The 22015-nt window shown below is 48.9% G+C and overlaps 8 protein-coding genes across 8 annotated transcripts; 4 read left to right on the forward strand and 4 right to left on the reverse strand.

The window, feature by feature from the left end:
• On the reverse strand, positions 1-2556 carry N7516_008990 (uncharacterized protein; the record flags this gene model as incomplete). Its single annotated transcript, XM_057221709.1, has 6 exons — positions 1-833; positions 889-1544; positions 1600-2137; positions 2207-2407; positions 2459-2487; positions 2537-2556. 6 exons carry the CDS (start codon positions 2554-2556, stop codon positions 1-3), a joined length of 2277 nt encoding a protein of 758 aa, XP_057071981.1.
• A 633-nt stretch (positions 2557-3189) lies between these two features.
• On the reverse strand, positions 3190-6860 carry N7516_008991 (uncharacterized protein; the record flags this gene model as incomplete). Its single annotated transcript, XM_057221710.1, has 2 exons — positions 3190-3434; positions 3497-6860. 2 exons carry the CDS (start codon positions 6858-6860, stop codon positions 3199-3201), a joined length of 3600 nt encoding a protein of 1199 aa, XP_057071982.1. The 3' UTR covers positions 3190-3198.
• A 1763-nt stretch (positions 6861-8623) lies between these two features.
• Positions 8624-10916, forward strand: N7516_008992 (FACT complex subunit POB3; the record flags this gene model as incomplete). The annotated part of the gene is made up of 7 exons (XM_057221711.1): positions 8624-8628; positions 8923-9145; positions 9201-9964; positions 10014-10145; positions 10233-10466; positions 10519-10591; positions 10647-10916. The coding sequence occupies 7 exons, from the start codon at positions 8624-8626 to the stop codon at positions 10914-10916; spliced, it is 1701 nt and encodes a 566-aa protein (XP_057071983.1).
• An 887-nt stretch (positions 10917-11803) lies between these two features.
• Positions 11804-13784, forward strand: aspB (septin AspB; the record flags this gene model as incomplete). The annotated part of the gene is made up of 3 exons (XM_057221712.1): positions 11804-12176; positions 12227-12693; positions 12753-13784. 3 exons carry the CDS (start codon positions 11804-11806, stop codon positions 13386-13388), a joined length of 1476 nt encoding a protein of 491 aa, XP_057071984.1. The 3' UTR covers positions 13389-13784.
• Positions 13785-14710: 926 nt separating this feature from the next.
• Positions 14711-15182, reverse strand: N7516_008994 (uncharacterized protein; the record flags this gene model as incomplete). The annotated part of the gene is made up of 2 exons (XM_057221713.1): positions 14711-14965; positions 15036-15182. 2 exons carry the CDS (start codon positions 15180-15182, stop codon positions 14711-14713), a joined length of 402 nt encoding a protein of 133 aa, XP_057071985.1.
• A 1574-nt stretch (positions 15183-16756) lies between these two features.
• Positions 16757-18734, reverse strand: N7516_008995 (splicing factor u2af large subunit; the record flags this gene model as incomplete). Its single annotated transcript, XM_057221714.1, has 5 exons — positions 16757-17239; positions 17292-17875; positions 17924-18578; positions 18632-18657; positions 18707-18734. The coding sequence occupies 5 exons, from the start codon at positions 18732-18734 to the stop codon at positions 16757-16759; spliced, it is 1776 nt and encodes a 591-aa protein (XP_057071986.1).
• A 170-nt stretch (positions 18735-18904) lies between these two features.
• Positions 18905-20268, forward strand: N7516_008996 (8-oxoguanine glycosylase OGG1; the record flags this gene model as incomplete). The annotated part of the gene is made up of 3 exons (XM_057221715.1): positions 18905-18999; positions 19059-19798; positions 19850-20268. 3 exons carry the CDS (start codon positions 18905-18907, stop codon positions 20266-20268), a joined length of 1254 nt encoding a protein of 417 aa, XP_057071987.1.
• Positions 20269-20624: 356 nt separating this feature from the next.
• On the forward strand, positions 20625-21934 carry N7516_008997 (40S ribosomal uS15 domain-containing protein; the record flags this gene model as incomplete). The annotated part of the gene is given in 6 exon segments (XM_057221716.1): positions 20625-20649; positions 20774-20881; positions 20896-21207; positions 21277-21309; positions 21524-21570; positions 21644-21934. The coding sequence occupies 6 exon segments, from the start codon at positions 20625-20627 to the stop codon at positions 21815-21817; spliced, it is 699 nt and encodes a 232-aa protein (XP_057071988.1). The 3' UTR covers positions 21818-21934.
• Positions 21935-22015: the final 81 nt, after the last annotated feature.

Below are 22015 nucleotides of genomic sequence, written 5' to 3' on the forward strand. Positions count from 1 at the left end.
TCAGGGACCAGAAGAACCCGGCGATCGGGTCGAACTGTCATCCCACCCCCACTCCTTCAGCAACTGCTGCACACGGTACTCAGTTGCCCAGCCCAGATCAGACTCGATACTCCTCAACAGACGCACGGTAGTGCGGCGCTCGCGTGGGTCAGTTAGACACTGACCGCTAACAAAGAGCGGCTGCAGGGAGTTGATTCGGACACTTCCATCCGGGCGGGAGAGACCGATCCCCACGATCTCGCGGCTGTGGAATGCGATCTCAGACTCGATGGAGCGGTATGACTGGAGCCGGAGCGTGATAGTGCTCCGGCGGCTGGTGGACTCGTGCGGCTTGTTAATGAGCAGCAGAATGCGCGCCATGTGGTAATGCTGCATGGCGGAGGCGCACATAGGCAAACTATACCAGATTTCCTGCAGGGTGGACATGTCTTCGTTTTCGTTGCGCGAGCGATGGTGTGTGAGGTTGAATGGGTCCATTCGTGCGCAGGGCTGGAAGGTCTCTGGGATCCCGTTGTACCATGCGTCGAGCTCGGATTCGAGCCTATACCACCGCTCCAGGAGGGCTTGTTGTGACATACCTAGGGGTCCTGGCACGGGTCGGTGGTCGGTGAGGTGCACGTTATCGCCGGAGCTTATGAAGTTGACTATCTTGGACATTATCCAGATTAGGCCGTTACTGATTAGGTCTTCTTTCATTATATCTTCGCCTTCCGGATATCCTGCAGCGCCTGTGTTGCTGGCGCGGACAAAGCCCGCGTTGTCGATGAGTAGACCTGCTTCGGTCCAGAGGATGGTGTCATCTGTGTTCAGTCTTGTGTGGCATTCATTGATGACTTCTTTCTGTCAGCGGCGATTGGGGGGAACGATTCGCTGGGAGACAACACTCACATGCAGCTAAATAGTCCTGCCGCGCGAAATTCCAAAATGTCGCCCTCCGAGCCTTGGAAAGACCCGACTTCTTGGGCGTCTGCGTTTGATATGAGTTCTCTCCCGGAGACGCACGCTGCTCAAGAGGCATCATGCCTACTTCGGCGACATCAAGCAACGACTTCACGCCACTCAAATGACGATTCCACGCAGGGCCTGCAGCATCGAGGAACTCATACACAGACAGAATGGCCGTCGCCGCGAGCACCTCATCCGAATGAACTCCATGCGAGAGCCGACTACCAGAAACCCGTCTGCGGCGCTTACGTGGGTTATCCGAATCTACAGAAAGTTCGGCAGCCTGCCATTGACCGAAAGCCTCGGGGGTGCTCAATGGAGGTGGACCTTCTGCATCAGGTTGCAGCTCCTTCATTAACAGCTGGATGGCCTTTTCATAATACTTGGCCCCGTACCATGCGAAGTCGGGGTCTTTGTCAGGCCACAGTTCCATGGCAGCTTGCTGTGTACAGACTCCGCCTACTGGTGCCTTGGCACCTTTGACTCGGCCTAGCTGTTTGGCGGAATATGCGCAGGCGGCGAATTTCAAGAGAGGGTTGGTTCTTGCTCGCACTGGGACGTAGGAAGCGAAATACGTCCCTAGGTCAAAGAGATCCATCCTGCAGATATTATCGTTACTCAAGGTTCCACATCAGCGCATGGAAGAAAACATACCACAGCCCCGGTCCTTCTGAGTAATGTCGCAGAAGAAAAGCGGTCTCGAAATCGGTCTCTGAATTATCGTCTGGTTTGTGGTTCATGAGGCTCATTTGACTCATATAACTCAAGCTTCTCTGTGAAGCTGCCGGTCTTGATGGAAGTGCAGTGTTCCGCTCAGAGAGTTGCATACTTGGGTCGATGGAGGGGGACATCGAATGCGAGGGGTTGAGGAGGAAATTAATGTTGGTATTGTTGCTGGTGGACGACAGCGACATGGAGGGCGAAGCCGGGGGTATAGCGGTACTCCCTCGTGGGTTTGGAGAGGTATAGGAGGTACTATCGGAGACCGAGTGGTCTAGGGAAGAATAAGGGAAGCGATCGTGCGTTGCGACCGCCGACAAGGCTTCCAATCCCTGTGTCTCGGCATCGTTTGTTCGAGAGCCTCCACTACCCCATCCATAATGTGAGGAGTCTGTTTGCGCTGCGATGCTCGGATCTACAAGTGAAGCTTCGAGGTCGTCGGCATATGGATCGGAGTTGTCGACGAAAATTACTGCAGAGAACGTGAGCTACCGTCCAACAAAAGCCCAGGCCCAAACAGTATGTTCCCGTGGTGCCGTACCATGTTTGGGAACATCCAGCCACACACTATCCTTGTCAAAGGTGTTCTTATACGAATAGAACCCGTTGAGACTCCCCCGACCATCGGGGGAGTTCTGGTTCATCGACGCGTTCTGTTGATGGCGGAAAACTACTCCTTCACTCGGACGACATTCTCGGCCACCTTTGCGACACTGTGAACATTCGGGCTTTTCTTCATCGCCTATAAATTATTTAGTCAGGCAATCAAACGGTCGAGAGAACAGATCCCTACATTTAAGCTTTCGTGTTCGACACGTTAAGCTGGGTTCACGTCAGCAATATACCACAACAGTTGGGCGCATAAACTTGCCAGCCGGTTCGTGATCGCATACCGAAATGGCATGAATGCGACACAGTAACAACATAAGAGGTAGAGAAAGTGGTTGGGGGTTGAGTTTGGGGAAACGAAAACCTGGAGATCGACTTGCGGGGAGAGACCAGGTGACCTGGGGCCCCCACACAAATAAACTGAGTCAGACAAGGCTGTGCTCCAGAGGTCATGTGCTCAGGTGTTATTATGTGAAAACTGGCCTACGCACTTTTTTTCGCCACATCACATATTGCTATCATTGTATATATACGTATTTCTTAAGAATATCTCCATCAGCAAAAGGGTATTGTATTAGTTGTTGTGTCCACGAACAAAGCGTGGCTATCTACATTTATCTCCAACCTCCCTAGCAACACCCATCCATTCAAGTAGGAAATAAATAGCTGAGAAGCATATGGTACATCAACATAGAGGCATATTCACAATAGAGATTTCAAGGAATGTAGCCACAAGGAGCCAGGGGAAAAATAGTTTGGAGATAAATCGCGATATGGCCGGCGCGAAAAACAAACAAAAGCGAATAAAACAAAAGACATTAAAGACGGCTGGGTATAGCAACGTTGCTTCTGATAAGAACAAAAGCAAAAACGGTAACCCTTGAAAATCAGAGGCGTTAAGTGTTTTTGGAACGAAAGGGGGCATTAAAGGACCGGGGCACCCGGATTAGGCTGATGCAGCGAGTTGAAGAGGTACTCGGGCGGCACACGCTGCATGTCGGATGGTCGATCGGTGCCGAAGGTTTGAGGGGCAGCGGCGTAGCCCTGGCGGCGGCGTTGTACCTTGTTCAGGATGACACCGGCTAGGACGATGAGGAAGACGCAGCCGAGGGCACAGCAGAAAGCTACCAAGACTGCGATGCCATTGGAGTGATGTTTTGCTAGGTTGAAAAGTCAGTATCGAGCCCTGTCAAGTCAAGAACAAAAGGTCAGGTATACTCACTGCTAGTGGTGTAAGGGTTTTTGTTCTCGGAAAAGAACTGCGACATGCTGCCCGGTTGGCCATCGGCTTTCTGGGAAAGGATAAATGGGGTGATATGGGTTCCATTGTAGAGCGCCGCTGAAGCATGTCCGAAGTCCGGAATCACAAGCGAACCCATGATCAACAACGTCTGGTCGTTACTCAACAGGGAGGCTGCGGAATGATCATGGCTGAGAGGAAGAAGCTCTAGACCACGGATGACCGTGCCCTCTTCGAAAAGATTTCCGGGAGTTAGGAAATTGGAACCGTCGTAGCTCAAGAAGAAAGCCGACCCATTAGTCGCAGTACCTCCAAGCCAGAACTTTGACAGATCTGAGCTGGAAGCAGTAAACGTAGTGACATTTCCGGGGAGATCCGACTGGGACGCTCCAGAGAAGGCAGTCCATTGTTCAGCTTTCGCATCGTAGATAGCAATTGAGGTCTTGTTGCCACCCACATTAAGATCGCCCACAGCCATCAGCTTATTTTGACTGGCCCAGTAAAGGTCAATCACGGTGCCACTCATGGACGAACCAGGTTGATCCCATTCGCCGGTGGTGGCATCCATATAGCAGACAGAATTACATGGGAATTGCCCGACACCTTCGAAGTTTCCTCCAAAGTAGATATCGGACGAACTCGGACGATTGACGACAGCATTGACCGAAACATCCGAGCCTGTGAAAACCGACTGCGTCTGTGAAAACTCATTCTTGTCCAGGTCGTAAATGACAAGACCTTGCAGATTTACACGACCGATGCTTCCGGTGACGTTTCCACCCGCATAGAGGGTGTCGTTGTGCACAAGCATTGAAACAAATGTTGAGTTACTGCCGACACCCCCAGGCAGACCTGAGATCTTCCCATTGGTGCCGTTGAGGATGGCAATGTTTTCAATGGTCGATCCATTGCTGCCAGCGGCAGCGAAATGCCCACCGTAGATGGTGAGATTGCGGTCCGAACCAGTATCATAGGCACCAGTGATCAGACCAGTGGTAGACTTTTGGTGGTTAACCTTCATCGACAGGGGAATGAGTTGCAAATCATTGGGGTCTAGAAGTGATATCGCACCACCGGCGATGATACCATTGGTGGCAAGGTTGCCTGCCAGAATGAGTGTGTTGTTGTGCGAAGCAACACTTGAGAGTTGACCGCCGAACTGCATCTGTGTAACATTCAGGTTCTGGAGCCAGTCCTTGTGGGAAGGGACCCAAATGGCGAACCCAGCAACAGATACCGCGGGGTTCCCGTTGAAAGCAACGATCTGGTCGAAGTCGCCGCTCACAGCAAGGATGGTTTCGTTAATAGCAGTTGATGCATTCAATTCAACAGGCCAAATCGAATTGACAGGACCGTTCAGACCTGCCCCAAGGGCCGACCACTCTTTGGAAGAGTATGAGTATGCCGCAACGTGATTGAGGCCGTTTGAACCTGCGTCTGAGGTATCTGTGAAGCGACCTCCAACGTACAGGATATCGTCAAGGGTGGCCATTGCTAGTACTGGAGAGTTCAATCCGGAGCCGGGCATTGCTGTGACATTGCCATCCTTAATCGACATGATATGGTGAATCTTGCTGTCTGAAAAGTTGCCGGCAACATAGATCACATCATCATGCTCCTTGATGATTGAGATTGTTGCGTTGTGGTCAAGTGAAGTCCCCGCCTTATTGATGTCCGACTTGGTAATATCCGAGGTTTCCGTCTTGGAGGTCGGATCATAGTCGTACAGTCCATTCAGACCGCCAGTGCTGGAGAGTAGTTCAAATCGGACACGAGACGCCACAATGGTGATATCTCCTTGACCGTCCTTGGCCCGCAGTGTAACTTTTGGTCGGAAGGAGTCACTGTTGGCGTCAACGTACCCAGTATAGAATTCGTCGTACTTGTCGTCGCGGTTGGTCTGGTAGATATATTTTGGATCGGGCTGGTTGGAGTTAGATCCACTCGAAAGGGTAGCCGTGACATTAACAATCCCCCGTGAGCTGCAAGAGTTGTCCTGCATGCAGCCGGGTGTATATAGCTTGATGGTATAGTTGCCGGATTTCTTCACATCAGGCTCGAAAGTGACGGATGTAGTCGAGGCATCAGAGTCAGTCACCTTTGCAGACACATACCCAGACTCGACGGTCCAAGAACCGGTGCGCGTTGACTTGGCAGGGTATTCGATGCCTGAGCATGTCGGTTCGTTGTATTGATCGACAGCGTATGTTAGGATTTGATCTTGGAAGACCTCAATGCCGTTCAGGCCAGCTCCTTTTCCGTACCAACTAAGAACTTCAATCTGGAGTCCTTGCATACCAACGGGATTTACCATGGTGAATTCACGATATTCTTCTGCCGGGTTGCTGGAAAGCGGGCAGGATGAGTCACAGCTAGTCTTTTTTCCCGACTCGTCGGTGTAAGTCAGATTCATGATACCGTTGTCGGGGAGCGCTCGAAGTAAAAATGTCTTGGTGCCGCGTCCATCCAGATGAGTGTTGTAAAGGCGGATTTTGGTTGGGAAAAAGTCAAAGCCGAGGTCTGCTCTCCAAAATCCCGGCGCATAGTCGTGTAGAAGATAGGTCTTGCCTTTGGCAGCCTCCCCATTTGTCGAGCAAATGATATTATGAGGATCGGAGTAGCCGTCCAAAGGGGAGTCTGCATCGGATGTGACGGTCGCATTTTGAAGGTTGAGAATTTGTCTTTCGTTTGAGGAGCTAGTGGTGTTTCCCAGGGCATCGAACGATCCCCCAAAGATGATATGGCCATTATCAGCTTTCAAAATCGAGCTGACAGGACCATTCAGGCCCTTGAACGGGAGATCAGTCCAGCCATCGTCAGGCGCCCACGCGACGACGTTAGTCGTGTTGTCGTGGGTGAATTTTCCTCCGACGTAGACCCGGTTAGTGTCCTGATCGCAAGTCACAGCCGCTACCGAGCCCGAAAGGCCCGGCAAGGCAGTAACTTTGCTGGTGTTCGGGTCGAAGAGAGCAGCACCGGGCGAATTGACTCCGCCCAGGCTAGTAAAGTTACCACCGACAAATATTCCCGCGAATTTTCCATCCTTCTGAGTGAAGGGGCACATGGCCTTGATTTGCGCATCGGTGGACGAAAGATTTGTGAGAATGCCGTTCGGTAGTGGGGTCAGAAGGGCTTGGGTGCCATCAGGAATTGATTCGGTCTGTTCCTTATACTGATAGAGGGAGACGCCATCGAAATCACCAGTGATTGATACCCGTCCCAGCGAGGTCAGGTCCAGTTCCGGAACGGAGACTGACTCGAATGACAGGGCGTTGAGAGTCGGTAAAAGCGCAAGAAGCGAGGGCCAGCCGGCCGCCGCGGGCCCAAACAATGAAGAGATCCTCATTGTCGTGGGAGCGACGACGGGCAAGAGAAGTGTAGTTGACCAGTTGAAATGGCTGAAGCGAGTGTGGGAAGACTAGACAGGGTTGTTCTGTCTAGGGAATTCAGGGAGGCCGTCAGGCCGCAACGCGTGGAGAAAAGAACGTGATAAGGAATGTGGCATAAAAAAAAAAGAGAACTTAAAAGCGAAGGAATGTAAATGAATGAATCATGCTCGAGACCGAAGCCTCACTGCATTTGAGTATTAACGAATGACTGGATGGTGAAGGTGAAGGGAACCCAGGGGAAGACCCAGTTTGCTTGTTTTTCGAAATTGAAATGGTAATACTTCATATTACAATCTCCCAAATTAAAAATACAGCGACCATCACGCTAATGCACTTCACGACTCACATACAACCAATGGGAATGGTTATTCCCAGCCTCCCGTTTAAATAGTGGGGACCTGTGGACCATGGTTGTGATATTGAATGTCTTGCTGTTGACAAGGATAGTAACATGTACCACTAAATGGAAAGAGAAAAGGTAACTAACTATGTATTTGCAATTGAAGGTTTTATTGTTTGTCAACCAAATTCTCAAAATGATAATATACATATGTATCTCCTAATCTTCCTTAATTATCAGAACAAAGAAGACTAAGTAGAATGAGGATCTACCGTCGTACGACCAATTTGCCGGTAATGACGATGATACGAAATATTTAGCACCCTTATCTCCTGCAAAGTCACATCCCCTGTACTCCGTAACCCTTTTGATATATATCAAAGTGTTGATGTCATCTATTTCAATGTCAGTCTACAATTTAATATGTGTACTCACCTAACTATATATATATTGTATGATGTATCGGTAGATCGATATGTATTAATATAATCTTAGAATTCCATCGTACACCAACGTTGAGCTAAACCACCAAGTGGATCCCGAGATTTCGTCGCAGAAATGATCCAGAGCCCCGCGATGTTTCGCTTAAATATAGAATCGGGCTCCACGATCTGGTTCGGTCTGCATCGAACACACGCAATCCTCCGGGGCATACGATGTATGTAAATAATTGGCTCCTTCAGAATCCACATAATGAACATATACCGTCTGTATACCAGGCTGTGTAATATGTCTACCTACAACATAGTTTGCAGCCCTGGAGGTTCATAGGTGTACATAATCTATAGAGTTTTATGTTAGTTATAGTTAACTAACTATTAGGGAAGTTCTACATGAATGGAAAAGGATGAACACTACATTTGTTTCATAGACCTAATCCCTCTGAATTCTAGAAGATTTCCTGTTTGATACCTACCAGTAGTATTCTTCGTTTCAACTCAGTCAACATCTAAATAAACAACCTTTGGAGAGTCGGCTAGGGGATATGGTTGCAATCAAATATGACTTGGTCGTCTAGCAACTACCAGTGCAACGCCGAGTTGGGTGATAACTTGACTGATGACTTTACAAGAAGAGTCTGCCACTTATGCAGCCTTGTCGTGTCTTTTTGTTGGTATTTTGGATGCTCTTTTTGGGTGTATACGAAGACAGTAAAAAAAGCACATTCTGTGCAAGAGACTTTTCTATGTAACTAACTAGTCATAGCCTTTGATGTATAACTTTTGACTTGAAACAATTATGTTTTGACGATTGACTTCCAAGGTTTGTTTCAGAATATACGACCATCTCAACTATTCTATATTGAACTGAATAAAAATTTCAAAGACTACTTAAATGATCCCTTCAGAATACCAACCTGGAAAGCAAATAGTTATACATATGTTGTAGTTAGATGGTAGATGCTCAACTCCTTAATGCCTCAGGCATTTAACGCTAAACGCTTTTTGGCTGAAGTGGCCTCCCTCGCGCCGCAACGCGAACTCCAGAAACCGAAATCCTAAAGCTTTCAACCCAGCTTGCCCTGATCCCTCACCTACCTTTCTCATCTGTTTTCTCGTCATTTTGAACCTATTACTTTTGCAACTTCTCCCTTTAACTGCCGCAATCTTACATCTACAAGCTCCATCATGTAAGATTTTTCGCTGTGCTTCTCATGTCCGGCACTGACCATCCTACAGGGAGAGCTTCGACAACATCTACCTAGACCTCTCAAAGCAGCCTGGAAAATGCAAGCTTGCTGAAAGTGGTCTGGGCTGGCGCCCGTCTGGCGGTGGCGATACTTTCACGCTCGACAGCAGCAACATCGGCGCAGCCCACTGGAGTCGCGCTGCGAAAGGCTTTGAGCTGAAGATCCTATCGCGATCATCTGGAGTAATCCAACTGGATGGATTTGACCAAGAGGTATACTCCACCGAGAATTTGGCGACTGTTGATCTACAGACTGACAACCCAAAAGGACCTTGAGCGACTGAGCAAAGCATTCAAGATCTGGTACGGCATTAACGTGGAGACCCGCGAGCACGCTCTGCGAGGATGGAACTGGGGCAAGGCAGAATTCACAAAAGCAGAGTTGGCCTTTAACGTCCAAAACCGACCCGCGTTCGAGGTCCCTTATTCCGAAATCTCAAACACCAACCTGGCTGGAAGAAACGAGGTCGCCGTTGAATTTTCCCTCCCCGCCGGCGACGGAAACGATGCCGTGACAAAGCCCGGAAGCACAAAGAACCGAGGCCGCAAGGCTGCCGCAGGCCCAGACGAGATGGTTGAAATGCGATTCTACATTCCCGGAACGGCCGTGAAGAAGGAGAAGACGGAAGGCGCCGAAGGCGCTGAGGGCGAGGAAGAAGACAACGAGGAAGAGGCTGAGGAGCAGAATGCTGCCAATCTCTTTTACGAGACGCTTATGGACAAGGCCGAGATTGGAGACGTCGCCGGTGATACCTTTGCCACTTTCCTCGATGTTCTTCACCTTACGCCCAGAGGTCGCTTCGACATTGACATGTACGAATCGTCCTTCCGGTTGCGCGGAAAGACATACGACTACAAGATTCAATATTCGGCCATTAAGAAATTCTTCCTCCTTCCCAAGAATGACGATACCCACACTCTTATTGTGCTTGGTCTTGATCCCCCTCTGCGACAGGGTCAGACTCGTTATCCTTTCCTGGTTATGCAGCTGAAGCTGGACGAGGAGATTAGCCTGGAGATGAACATGACAGAGTCAGTTTCCCTGCGTTTGTGTCTACTTCACCCACTAACAACCTTCTAGGGATATCTTGCAAAGTCAGTACAAGGACAAGTTGCAGCCGCACTACGAAGAACCAATCCACCAAGTCGTCACCAAGGTCTTCCGTGGCCTATCTGGAAAGAAGGTCATTATGCCTTCCAAGGATTTCTCCAGGTCAGTAACTGCCAGCCTTTCTTTCTTTCTTTCTTTCTTTCTTTCTTTTTGCAACACCCACGTAGCCCATTGCTAACATTCCCATAGCCACCACGGTCACCAAGGCGTGAAGTGTTCAATCAAGGCCAACGAGGGTCTTCTGTACTTCTTGGATAAGAGTCTCATGTTCGTTCCCAAGCCCGCGACCTACATTCAAATGGAGAACATCGCGATTGTCACAATGTCGCGTGTTGGAGGCGCTGTTTCCGCCAGCCGAACCTTCGACATCACTGTTAGCCTGAAGGGTGGATTGGGTGAGCACCAATTTAGCAACATCAACCGGTAAGCACCCCGAATTTTGTTCTTGTTTCCGGCGATATTCTAACATGAACAGCGAGGAGCAAAAATCCCTCGAGGACTTTTTCAAGGCTAAAAGCATCCGCATCAAAAATGAGATGGCCGAAGAGGTATGTGGACTGTAATTCCCTGGTTCATTAATACCAATGCTAATTTATTTCCTAGGCTGCTGGACTTATTGCTGCTGCCCTTGACAACAATGCCATGGGCTCCAGTGATGACGAAGTACGACCTGACCGCGGATCAGCCGATGAGGATGAGTCGTCAGTTGACGAAGACTTTGCTGGTTCTTCGGAATCTGATGTGGCCGAGGAGTTCGACTCGGATCACGAGAGCAGTGGAGATAGTGATGAGGAGATGGGTGATGCTTCCGATGGAGGAGGCGGAAAGCAGGAGGACGAACGTCCCAAGAAGAAGACCAAGACGGCTAATTAGATGTACAGCTAGTTTCAAAATATCCAAGTCTCTTCTAGTAATATATACGATGTTTTTTATAGTCCAATGTTATCTTCCTTGGTATAGTGGAGCTCACGTGAGCTGGTGATTGGTGGGACCAATTCTGGGGCTTCTTAACCCCTGATCTCAGGAGAAGAGATATCTGGCAAGTACACAAGTACATAAGTACGGAGTACACATGCATGTAAACGAGGGGAACTTCCGAGCAATTCCCATTGCCAATAGGAAATCCCATCTTCCTAGCTCGAAATAAAACTGCAGTCCTATTGCTTAGAGCCATGCGAGCTACAATCACGAGCAATTTACGGTGTTTTACGGTGTACAGAGTAAATAAACTAGAGAAGACCCAAAATATTGATAAAATAGGATCAATTAAACCAAAGAAAGTAAAAGAGAAAAGAGGTTCAATCCAATATTATAGATATATAATAGATAAACGATCAGTATACTCTGTACATGTACATAGTTGGAACACATCAGGTGTTTCTACATGGGTCGATCCAAACCAACTCCAGAATAGCTGGGCCCTCCCCCCCCAGTCAACCTCCCCCCTTTCTTTCCCAGACTGGCAGAGTCAACCTCCTTCTCTCCATCTTTCTCCTCTTCTTTCGTTTCATTTTCTCCCTTCTCCTCTTCTTTTCTTTTCCTCGTCTCTCGCTTCTGGCCAATTTACTCCAGCCCCCCTTTTTTTATTTTTTTTTTGGAAAGAACGATTCTAGGTACATCCCCCCCCTGCTCCCCCAAATTTTTTTCCCCTATCGCGACAATTCGACCCCACTGAAGATTAGGAAAGGCAACTGACGACATTCATCATCTAGGGGATCTTAATTCACGGTTTTACATATCCGAAATCCCAAGCTTTCGCAATGTGTAAGCTATCCCACCCGGTGATCAGGAGACGAACAATCTCGAGGCTCTTCCCCAGACAAGATGCTGATAAGTTTGAAGCTTCGCCACCTGCGAGTAGCTCCCCCGTCGCGTCTCCGGACGCGTCCCGGGACCTTTCCACTCCCAACAGTGGTATGGAGTCGCCTTTCGTCGAGCGCAGCAACCCCATGGGCTCCGGTATCGCCCAGACCGTCAGCTCCCGCGACCCCAAGGCCGCCGCTCAGGCCGCTACTGACATGAAGAACGTCGTCCGTCGCAAGCTCACTGGCTACGTCGGTTTCGCCAACCTGCCCAACCAGTGGCACCGCAAGAGTGTCCGCAAGGGCTTCAACTTCAATGTCATGGTTGTCGGTAAGTTAGACAGGTGATAACATTCCATGGACTATGCTCATATCCACCAGGTGAATCTGGTCTCGGAAAGTCCACCCTCGTGAACACTCTGTTCAACACCTCGCTCTACCCCCCGAAGGAGCGCACCGGCCCTAATGCCGATATCATCCCCAAGACCGTGTCCATCCAGTCGACTAGCGCCGACATTGAGGAGAACGGTGTGCGCCTCCGCCTCAGCGTGATTGATACCCCCGGATTCGGTGACTTTGTCAACAACGATGACTCCTGGCGCCCAATTGTCGAGAACATCGAGCAGCGCTACGACACCTACCTGGAGGCCGAGAACAAGGTCAACCGCAGCAACATTGTTGACAACCGCATCCACGCCTGTGTCTACTTCATCCAGCCTACCGGTCACTCCCTGAAGCCCCTGGACATTGAGGTGATGCGCCGCCTGCACACCAAGGTCAACTTGATCCCCGTCATTGCCAAGGCCGATACATTGACCGACGAGGAAGTCACCCTTTTCAAGCAGCGTGTATGTTCTTGGGATCTCCTTTTTGATTCGATTGAAATTGTGAATACTGACTCTTTTAGATCCTTGCCGATATCGAACAACACTCCCTCCAGATCTTCGAAGGCCCCCGCTACGAGCTTGACGATGAGGAGACCATTGCTGAGAACCAGGAGATCATGTCCAAGGTTCCCTTCGCCGTTGTTGGTGCCAACTCCGAGGTCACCACTGCTGACGGTCGTCACGTCCGCGGCCGTAGCTACCCCTGGGGTATCATCGAGGTCGACAACGAGGAGCACTGCGACTTTGTCAAGCTGCGCCAGATGCTGATCCGCACCCACATGGAGGAGCTCAAGGAGCACACCAACAACTTCCTGTACGAGAACTACCGGTCCGACAAGCTCACCCTGATGGGTGTTGCCCAGGACCCCAGCGTCTTCAAGGAGGTCAACCCCGCCGTCAAGCAGGAGGAGGAGCGCGCCCTGCACGAGCAGAAGCTGGCCAAGATGGAAGCCGAAATGAAGATGGTCTTCCAGCAGAAGGTCGCCGAAAAAGAAAGCAAGCTCAAACAGAGCGAAGACGAACTCTATGCCCGACATCGCGAGATGAAGGACCAGCTAGATCGCCAACGCGGAGAACTCGAGGAGAAGAAGGGTCGCCTCGAGACCGGACGCCCTGTCGAAGAGAAGGGCAAGCGAAAGGGTTTCTCGCTTCGCTAATGTCCATATCCCTCCCATTGCTTTTGCCTCTGCCTATACTTCTGGCAACTAACTGATCCCACTCTCGTTCCCTTTTTTTTCCTTACACTTGTCACCCATCACACTCCCTCACCATCCCATAACGCAACTGCTTTCTCACTGGATGGGCCCACGCACCGAAAAAAGAATGGGGTTTTTTTTTCTTACCGATTGATTGATAATACGATCCTGCGAGGGTCAGCCTGGGACCTTTCACTTCTTGTGATGTACTTTTTTGCTACGCCATATCTTGTCTTGCCGCTTTTCTGTGTGCCCTATTACCCGCTCATTTCGTTTATTTTCTTAGTGTTTGGGACATTTGGTAGTTTGTTCGCCGCCTGTCCATGTGTTAGTCAATTCAGCGCTTCAGCTTTAGACTTTACAGTTCAAGTAAATGGTAAACAGTATAATTTGGTTTTCAGATGTATACATATTGATTCAATCGACAAATGATATGATCAACCTAACTAATTGAGAAAGGGGAGGGGCAGATGGGGGAGATAGGCAGGGAAGTTCTCCCAATTATATATATTGTAGCACGACAGTATAAAATGTTGAATTATGTTGTATAAACCCGGGAGCTTGAGGTTGAGATTGTATAACATAGTATAACATAGTATATATTGTTTATTCAGGTGACCATACAATACTCACTCCGATATGCTCACCTCGGTATTTTAAGACTCTCCATCTGAGAGCGGACAACGATGATGACATGGGAAGTGGACGTTTAAAATTGACCACCTAGCCTATTAACACTACGGTTTTATAGCTATGGTTACAGCTATGGTAAACTTAACTCAATTAACATCTTGATACATACGGTAGACTCTGTTCTTTGCGTAGTCAAGTTATCACTTTAGCAGCGATTATAAGTCACTTGAACCTACCCTATGATAGAATGCCTACGTTCTAGAGTGATCAGGACAGAGAAAGTAGCTCTGTCTTGAAGACAACTAACTTCTCCTGTATGACGACGAGCCAGCATTCTTCGGGGGTTCCCTATTTTAACTCATAGCGATCTAAATTACAGCAAGTTTCAACTCCCCGGAGATTTCTAAGTCAGGTTATAACTATATATATGATTGAAACTTACCAGACTCCAATGTCTGATACATTCACCATCAGACACTTGAGTCACTCCTACTCCTACTATGAAGCGGGAGTTCCTCTTTCACAGTAGAGCCCCGCTGCTGGCCTTTGGCCTTGTAGTATCGATAGTCCAGGTAGGAAACGATAGTCGTATAGACCGAAAGAATACTAAACTCTCCCATATCAGTAAATTTTCCCGATTAATCAGATTATCAGGGGGTTTCCTGTGGTCTTGAGTTTGCTCGCCTCATGTTTGCAGATAGCACGATCACCACCCATCCCAGGGCACAACCTGTACCCACACACACCTGGAGATTTGCCTGTAAGACGAGGAACACCACCGCGCCCCAAAAGACTATCTCCAGCGAATTCAGAATAAGGTATGCTTTCAGGCTCGCCCATCGTTGGAAGCGAGAAACATGTTCCGTCACGAGCTGGTAAAGGATGATGACCAGCGATTTGGCACCCTATATTCCGTACTCTGCGTCAGATCGAACTTTTGAAAGTGCCGCCTTGCATAGGATGGTCGATTCTTACCATTCCTAATCCCATGGTACTAGCTCGCGTCCTCGTCTCTTGGCCCGAAAGGAGTAGTCGGGCGACGGAAAGAGCGATAATAACGACTGCTAAGAACAATTGTACCAAATGGACCTTGAACTTGTGATGTGGATGGAAGAGGGCCATTTTTGACACTTTTGACATTGCTGGTATTTCCGAGCAGTATGAGTCTATATGAAAGACAGTGCAATTGGCCTTCGATATTATGATTCTGATCTCTAATGTATTCTTGTGGCCTCGCTCTACATCCTTTATATACTTTCGATTTCTGATGATACGAGGAAAAGTTTAGTTTGTACATTAGGCTCCAGAAGTATAGAACCGAATACGATACTAAGCCCTTTTACTTTCCATGCATAACTAACTATACATATATTGTAGTGACCATCTCCGTCTGCCAAGCACAAATGCCAAGCTCGATATCAAGCTCCAGGCCTAGCTGGAAGACCCACAAATCCTCAAATATACATAAAACCAAGATCTAAGATTGGAGCCAGGGGTCACGATTGGTAAGTAATCAATCATTGCAGCCTTCTTGATCTTCTTGATCTTCATCTCGGGTTCGGGTTCGGATCCAAGGCAAAAACTATGCGGTTGCGTTCCTTCGAGCCACCAAAATAACTCGCAGTCAAGAAGCGCTCTTCTAGGCTTCCATTTTATACAGCAAGATATTTCTTTGTTTCTCCTTTTTTTACCTTCCAGGCTAATCCATACCAGCCACCAGAATTGTAATGCTGTAGAGGGTTATATAAGTCACGTGGTTTTATCATGGATATAATTCAAATATAATTTGTCGACCTTCTTTCTCTCTGCTCTTCTATTTCAAACATATTTCTAGCCTCATCATGGATGTCAGTAATATTAATCCCCCGGGACTTTTGTCATTCTCATGCTATTAATTGCGTGGTCATGTTGTGAGCTTTCACCATCTACTTCGTCGTGTTGTACAAATTCTCCCGTAGGTTAAGAGATGATGGCGGGAATATCTAAGACCAGCAATAAGACTAGACCTTATACCGGTCATATCGGTAGAGAGACTGTTTATATTGACCTTAGGAGGGTAGATAGAGTATACTGTATGTATAAGGGGGTAAAGAGACAAAGGCAGAGCAAATAAAAAACAACGACATCTCTACCGACCGAACGGCGACCTGCAAAAAAAATGTTTGGAGATGAGTGAGATAGGCATATATATATATATGGGGTGTCCTGTGGTATGCAGCGCCATGTTGACAACTTGACCACAGATCCAATCCCCAGATGCCTTAGACATGTACTCTTCGATTTATGTTCAAAATAGAACAGGCACAGGTACAAATATCACATTGCACCACAGAGCAATATCCCTCACAGAATCCATCCACCCCGAGGCCATCCTCGGTTATTGAGCTGGTAGAGGCACTCTAGACACCCTAGAACAGATCATCTGAGACATCATCTGAGACAGCTCCTACCGACATTCGTCTTCTCCATTTTCATCCAATCCTTATTCTGACCCCCTGAGAACCACAGCTGTACGGGAAAAAAGAATTAAAGCTCAGTGAGCATTTCAGCTGACCGATGATGTGAGCATTTTTTGTTATGGTACACATTTGGGACCTATCTACTCCAAAAGCGAATGGTCCCGAGAAAAAAGAAAGAAAAAACACGCCTGCATCAAGGGAAATAAGAAATGGAAAATGAACAGCATCAACTCCGGTTTACCAAGCCTCGGTGTCGAAGTTCTCAACCCCGAAGTACGAGGCAACGACTGTACGGTCAGAGAACTTGCGACCCGCCAGCGCCTTGAGAGCGGTGGTGGCAGATTCGGCACTATCGTACTTAATGAAGATCTTGCCAGCACCGTGTCCACGGCGGGGGATCTTCACTGCGATAATCTTTCCGAACTTGGAGCATTCCTCGCTCACATCCTCCATGATTTCTTCGTAATCTTCGTCACTGAGGAGCTCATCAAGCGTGACCATGTTAAGAAGCTGCAGGACCTGGGTGGTCTCGAGATCCTGGGAGGTGGTCTTGGCAAACATTTGCATGGCATTCACGCCCATATCGAGACCAGAGGCCTGTGTGGCTCCAATACTGGCGCGAACGAACTTGAGGTGACGGTCGACAAGCTCCATGCCGTTCAAACCCTCAACGGCCAGAGCAGTGTTGTTCGGGTCGACGTATTCATAAAAGGCAATTCCCTAGAAAGGTTAGTTGCAAAACATTGGACAGAAGGGAGATACTCAAACTTACACGAGACTCCTCTGTAGCAGCATCCTTGACCAAGACAAACGACTTAAGGTCACCGAATGACTTGAGCAGCATGATTATAGCTTCCTCATTGATGTAGGTGGGAATATTAGAGATGCAGATCTTGTTGGGTGAGTCGGGAACCTCGGTCAGAACAACGTCGGGTTGCACTGGCTGGACCGCGCTGCCATCGGGGACAATGTAGTCCTTTGGTCGTCGCACTTCAAGTCCCTTGTCTCCACTCTCAGCCATGGTAATTCCATCAAATGCCAATGCAACTGTAGCGTCGTTTGGATCCTTGAACTCCAGAAGCGCGAATGACTTATCTTCCGAAACTTGGGCTGAGATGCAGGGGTCGACACTGTGAATGACATTGAGACCATTCAACTGAAGATTGAAGAAGGCAATTACAGCATCGCCCGAGACACCGGGCGGGATGTTGTAAACGAAAAGGCGCTTTGATTGGCGAGAATTGGAAGGCTTGAGGGCAGCGTTCTCGCTTTCGCCAGTAGGGGGGTTCAGGAAGTCCTTCATGCGGCTGGGGTCCATCGGCTGCTGACGAGGAGCTCCGGGAAGAGGGAACATCCCTAATAATGTTAGACAATTTCACTAGCTCATGGGCTTCAAGTACATACCTGAGATCTTTGCCTGTTCGGCCGTAACATTCTCGTAACCAGGAGGCTTCATATCCCATTGAGTCAAACGACGCTTGCGGGTCAACACACAAGCGACATCTGTCAGATCAGGAGTAGGCTCCTTGCGCCGCGGGGGCGTGGCGCTTCGCTTGCGCTCTCTTCTCTCGCGGTCTCCACGGTCTCCACGGTCTCCGCGATCACCACGGTCTCCGCCACCACGTCCGCCGCCGCGTCGGTCTTCAAACAGGTCGCGGCGAGGTCTGTCGTCAAAGTCACGTCGGCGACGATCGCCCCGGTCACCACCACCGCGGTCACCACCACCGCGGTCACCTCCGCCACGGTCACCCCGGTCACCTCGGTCGCCACGGTCCCAGTCTCGATCGTCACGGCGGCCAGAGTAACGGTCCTCGCGCTCACGGGCACGGTAGTCACGGCTGGTTGAGTATGAGTTCACTTCGCGTTCCCGACGGGAGTCGCCTCGGGATCCATGGTGAGGCGAACGCGATCGGCGTCGTTCACCTCGATCACTCCGATCGCCCCGTTCAGCTCCACGCTCTGTTCCTCGTACAGAACCACGTTCAGCGCCTCGGTCAGCAGCTCTGTCAGCTCCGCGTTCGGTCCGGTCGCCTCGGTCTCGATCACGTCGCTCGTCGCGCTAGAATTGGGGTTAATCGCCGCGGTTGCGACCAAAGATTGGCTGGTACTTACGAAGTAGTCACGGGAACGTCCAGTATCTAAGAGATATTAGCAGTTATATTAAAAAGTAATTTTAAGGATACTTACCCCTGGATGAGTAGGTGTCGCCGTTCATCTTGAAGTTGGTTGAGGAAATGAAGCTCTGTCGCCAGTGAAGGGGAAAACTCATGACCCGGAGCTGCAGGCGGTAATAGCCTCACCGCCCAGTGTCGATGAATATATCGGCAGAAAAGCAACCAGACAGCGACTCCGCAGTCTCAAATTACCATCTTTCGTGTTTCAAAGATGTCTGGAGGTCCTTTGTCGGAATGGAGGAAGCTGCCTTTGAGCTTGAGTGAGCTTTGCATCAATACTACCCTCAGATGTGGCCAGTCTTTCAGGTTCGTCGCCTAAGTTTTCAGGTCCGGATATTGCAAGCCAAATGACTGACCCTTTTTAGATGGCAGAACATTCCAGAGAGTCAGGAATGGCGATGCGTTCTCTACGGTCACCTTCTATCGCTGAAGCAAGATTCCAATTTCTTGTACTATAGATCCGTGCAACCTCCCCATACATTCACACCAACAACCTCCGACAATGACCATCTCATCCGCATTATCAAACATTACTTCAACCTGACACCAAATTTGACCGAACTCTACTCCCAGTGGTCATCACAAGACCCCAACTTCAAGAAAAAGGCCGCCCAATTCACCGGGATTAGGATCCTTCGACAAGATGCATGGGAAGCACTGGTATCATTTATCTGCAGCAGCAACAATAATATTGCACGGATCTCTCAAATGGTAGAGAAATTATGCATACATTATGGAAAATCAGTGGCCACAATTGAAGGGCGTGCATATCATGATTTCCCTCCCCCAAGCGCATTAACTGGCACGGACGTGGAAAGCAACCTACGCAAGTTAGGGTTTGGATACCGTGCTAAATACATATATCAAACTGCGGTTATGGTATCCAATCGAGACCAGGGCTGGCTAGACAGTCTGAGCAACCCCGAGTGTCCAGCATTTGGTGTGGATCCCAGACCCAGCGGCCAAATGAAACCAGAAGGGCGAGAGGGATATCGTGAAGCCCATGAAAAGCTCCTTGAGCTGCAGGGAGTGGGGCCCAAAGTGTCAGACTGTGTCAGTTTAATGGGACTAGGCTGGGGAGAGTCTGTGCCGGTCGATACTCATGGTGAGTTGTTTTGGATAATGTTTCTGATATATCTCTAATCCTTTATGGCAGTGTGGCAAATCGCACAGCGAGACTACCGATTTGGCAAAAGCTCCAATAAGAACTTGAACAAGACGACTTACGATGCTGTTGCCAATCATTTCCGCAAGCTTTGGGGCAAGGAAGCTGGATGGGCTCATAGTGTGCTTTTCACTGCGGACCTGCGGACATTTGCAGACAAGCTTGCTGCAACCAAGAAGGTCAACGTGAAAGTGAAAGACGAAGAGGCTGATATCAAGGTCGAGACAAAAGTGACAACTGATCTCAATTTGAAAGTTCCTAAGGAGGAAGACCTCGATGTGAAAGTCAAGGTCGAGGACATAGATGATGCCAAGAAGCCCATCAGCAGAAAGCGAAAGGAAGTCGAGAACATGGTTTCTGCTGCTCAAACAACAGAGACACGGAGAATGTCCAAACGACTAAGGCGCTGATGCTATTAGGGACCAAGGGCCCTACTGACTAGTTACTACATACTACTTTTATCGAAGAAAGATACATCTGTACATCTAATACTGGAGCATTGCAAAACAATCAAGTCATGTGCTGAAGGCAAAAGTGTACGATGGAGATAAGAGTCTGGTGCGATAAACATGTGTATTTGCATTAAGGAATCTTAGCTATATGAACGTTCAATGCCTATAACCGTAGTTAGTATAACGGTCGAGCAACTCATAACAGAAGGTTTGAAGTTGAAGAAGGTAGATCAGAAGTCCAGGTAGATCATCGAGCTAGCATCCGAAAACACTAGCTCTGACATAAGAGGTACCAGAAAATAAAGTAATAACAAATGCGTTGTATCATCATGTGGGAAGGTTGGAAATCGAGCAAAAAGAGCTGGAACTGACCTGATATTGACGGTGGCGACGAGATGAAAGGCGTGTCGAGTGTATACAATACAACTTGGACTTGAGTTAAACCAGAAAACATTAATTCCAGTCAACTCAAGTGCGAAATTGGGATTGTTGGTTGTTGAAGTTGGAACAAAATTCGAAGGGAAACGAAGTGAAGTTTTGTCGAAGAAAAGAAATAAGCGAAGCGCATCACGTGACCCCACACAGGCCCCATCCTTCCCGCCCACACTCACACCCTCTCACTTCTTGATTTTCGATCTTTCATCCACGCCGACAACCGACCAGATTTCCTCCGCCGGACACATCACCAATCCAAAATGGGTCGTCTTCACAGCAAGGGCAAGGGCATTGCCTCTTCCGCCATCCCCTACTCCCGCGCCGCCCCCGCGTGGCTCAAGACCACCCCCGACCAGGTTGTCGACCACATCTGCAAGCTGGCCAAGAAGGGTGCCACTCCTTCCCAGATCGGTGTTGTCCTCCGTGACTCCCACGGTGTTGCCCAGGTCAAGATTGTTACTGGTATGGAAATCCGGAGAACTGCGACCCCAGGAATTTGAGGATCGAAAATTTTCTAACATTTTTGCGCAGGTAACAAGATCCTCCGTATCTTGAAGTCCAGCGGTACGACTCCCTCCGCCCACATAATCACATCCGTCGGGTGAAGAGAGCGAACAATTTGCGTGGACAAGCCATGCTGGTTCGGTAAAAGAACCATTGGCTTCGAAGCGCAAAATGCTCGTCTCCCTCCCCGACACTGGTTAGCAGAAATGCACCAGCAATTAAGCCTCTGCTTGGTCAAGAACATCTAGACTGACAGAGAGATTTTGGAATACAGGCCTCGCTCCCGAACTCCCCGAGGACCTTTACTTCCTGATCAAGAAGGTAAAATCTTTTTGTCTCCCCCTTTTTCCCTGATCTCTATCCGTGCAGATTATGCTGACCTCGAATCATCCAGGCCGTCGCTGTCCGCAAGCACCTTGAGCGTAACCGCAAGGACAAGGACTCCAAGTTCCGCCTGATTCTGATCGAGTCCCGCATCCACCGTCTGTCTCGTTACTACAAGACCGTCGGTGTCCTGCCCCCCACCTGGCGCTACGAGAGCGCCACTGCCTCCACCCTTGTCGCATAAGCGCATTTTGGGAGGATGAGTGGTTGACGGAGGGAACCCATCGGATCGTCGTGATCGTCGTATCTGAAGGGTCTATCTTCTGCTAGATACAACAAAAAAGATTACGATTATTTGATACCCCGTTCATGAATGTTCTAGAATTCTTTGGTATTTGTAGGTCTGGCTAGTAGATGTCCATATAGATAATTTCTGGCATCC

This window comes from Penicillium verrucosum (assembly GCF_028828655.1).
Source record: "Penicillium verrucosum strain IBT 35672 chromosome Unknown utg000003l_segment0_segment0, whole genome shotgun sequence".
NCBI classification, from domain to species: Eukaryota; Fungi; Ascomycota; class Eurotiomycetes; order Eurotiales; family Aspergillaceae; genus Penicillium; species Penicillium verrucosum.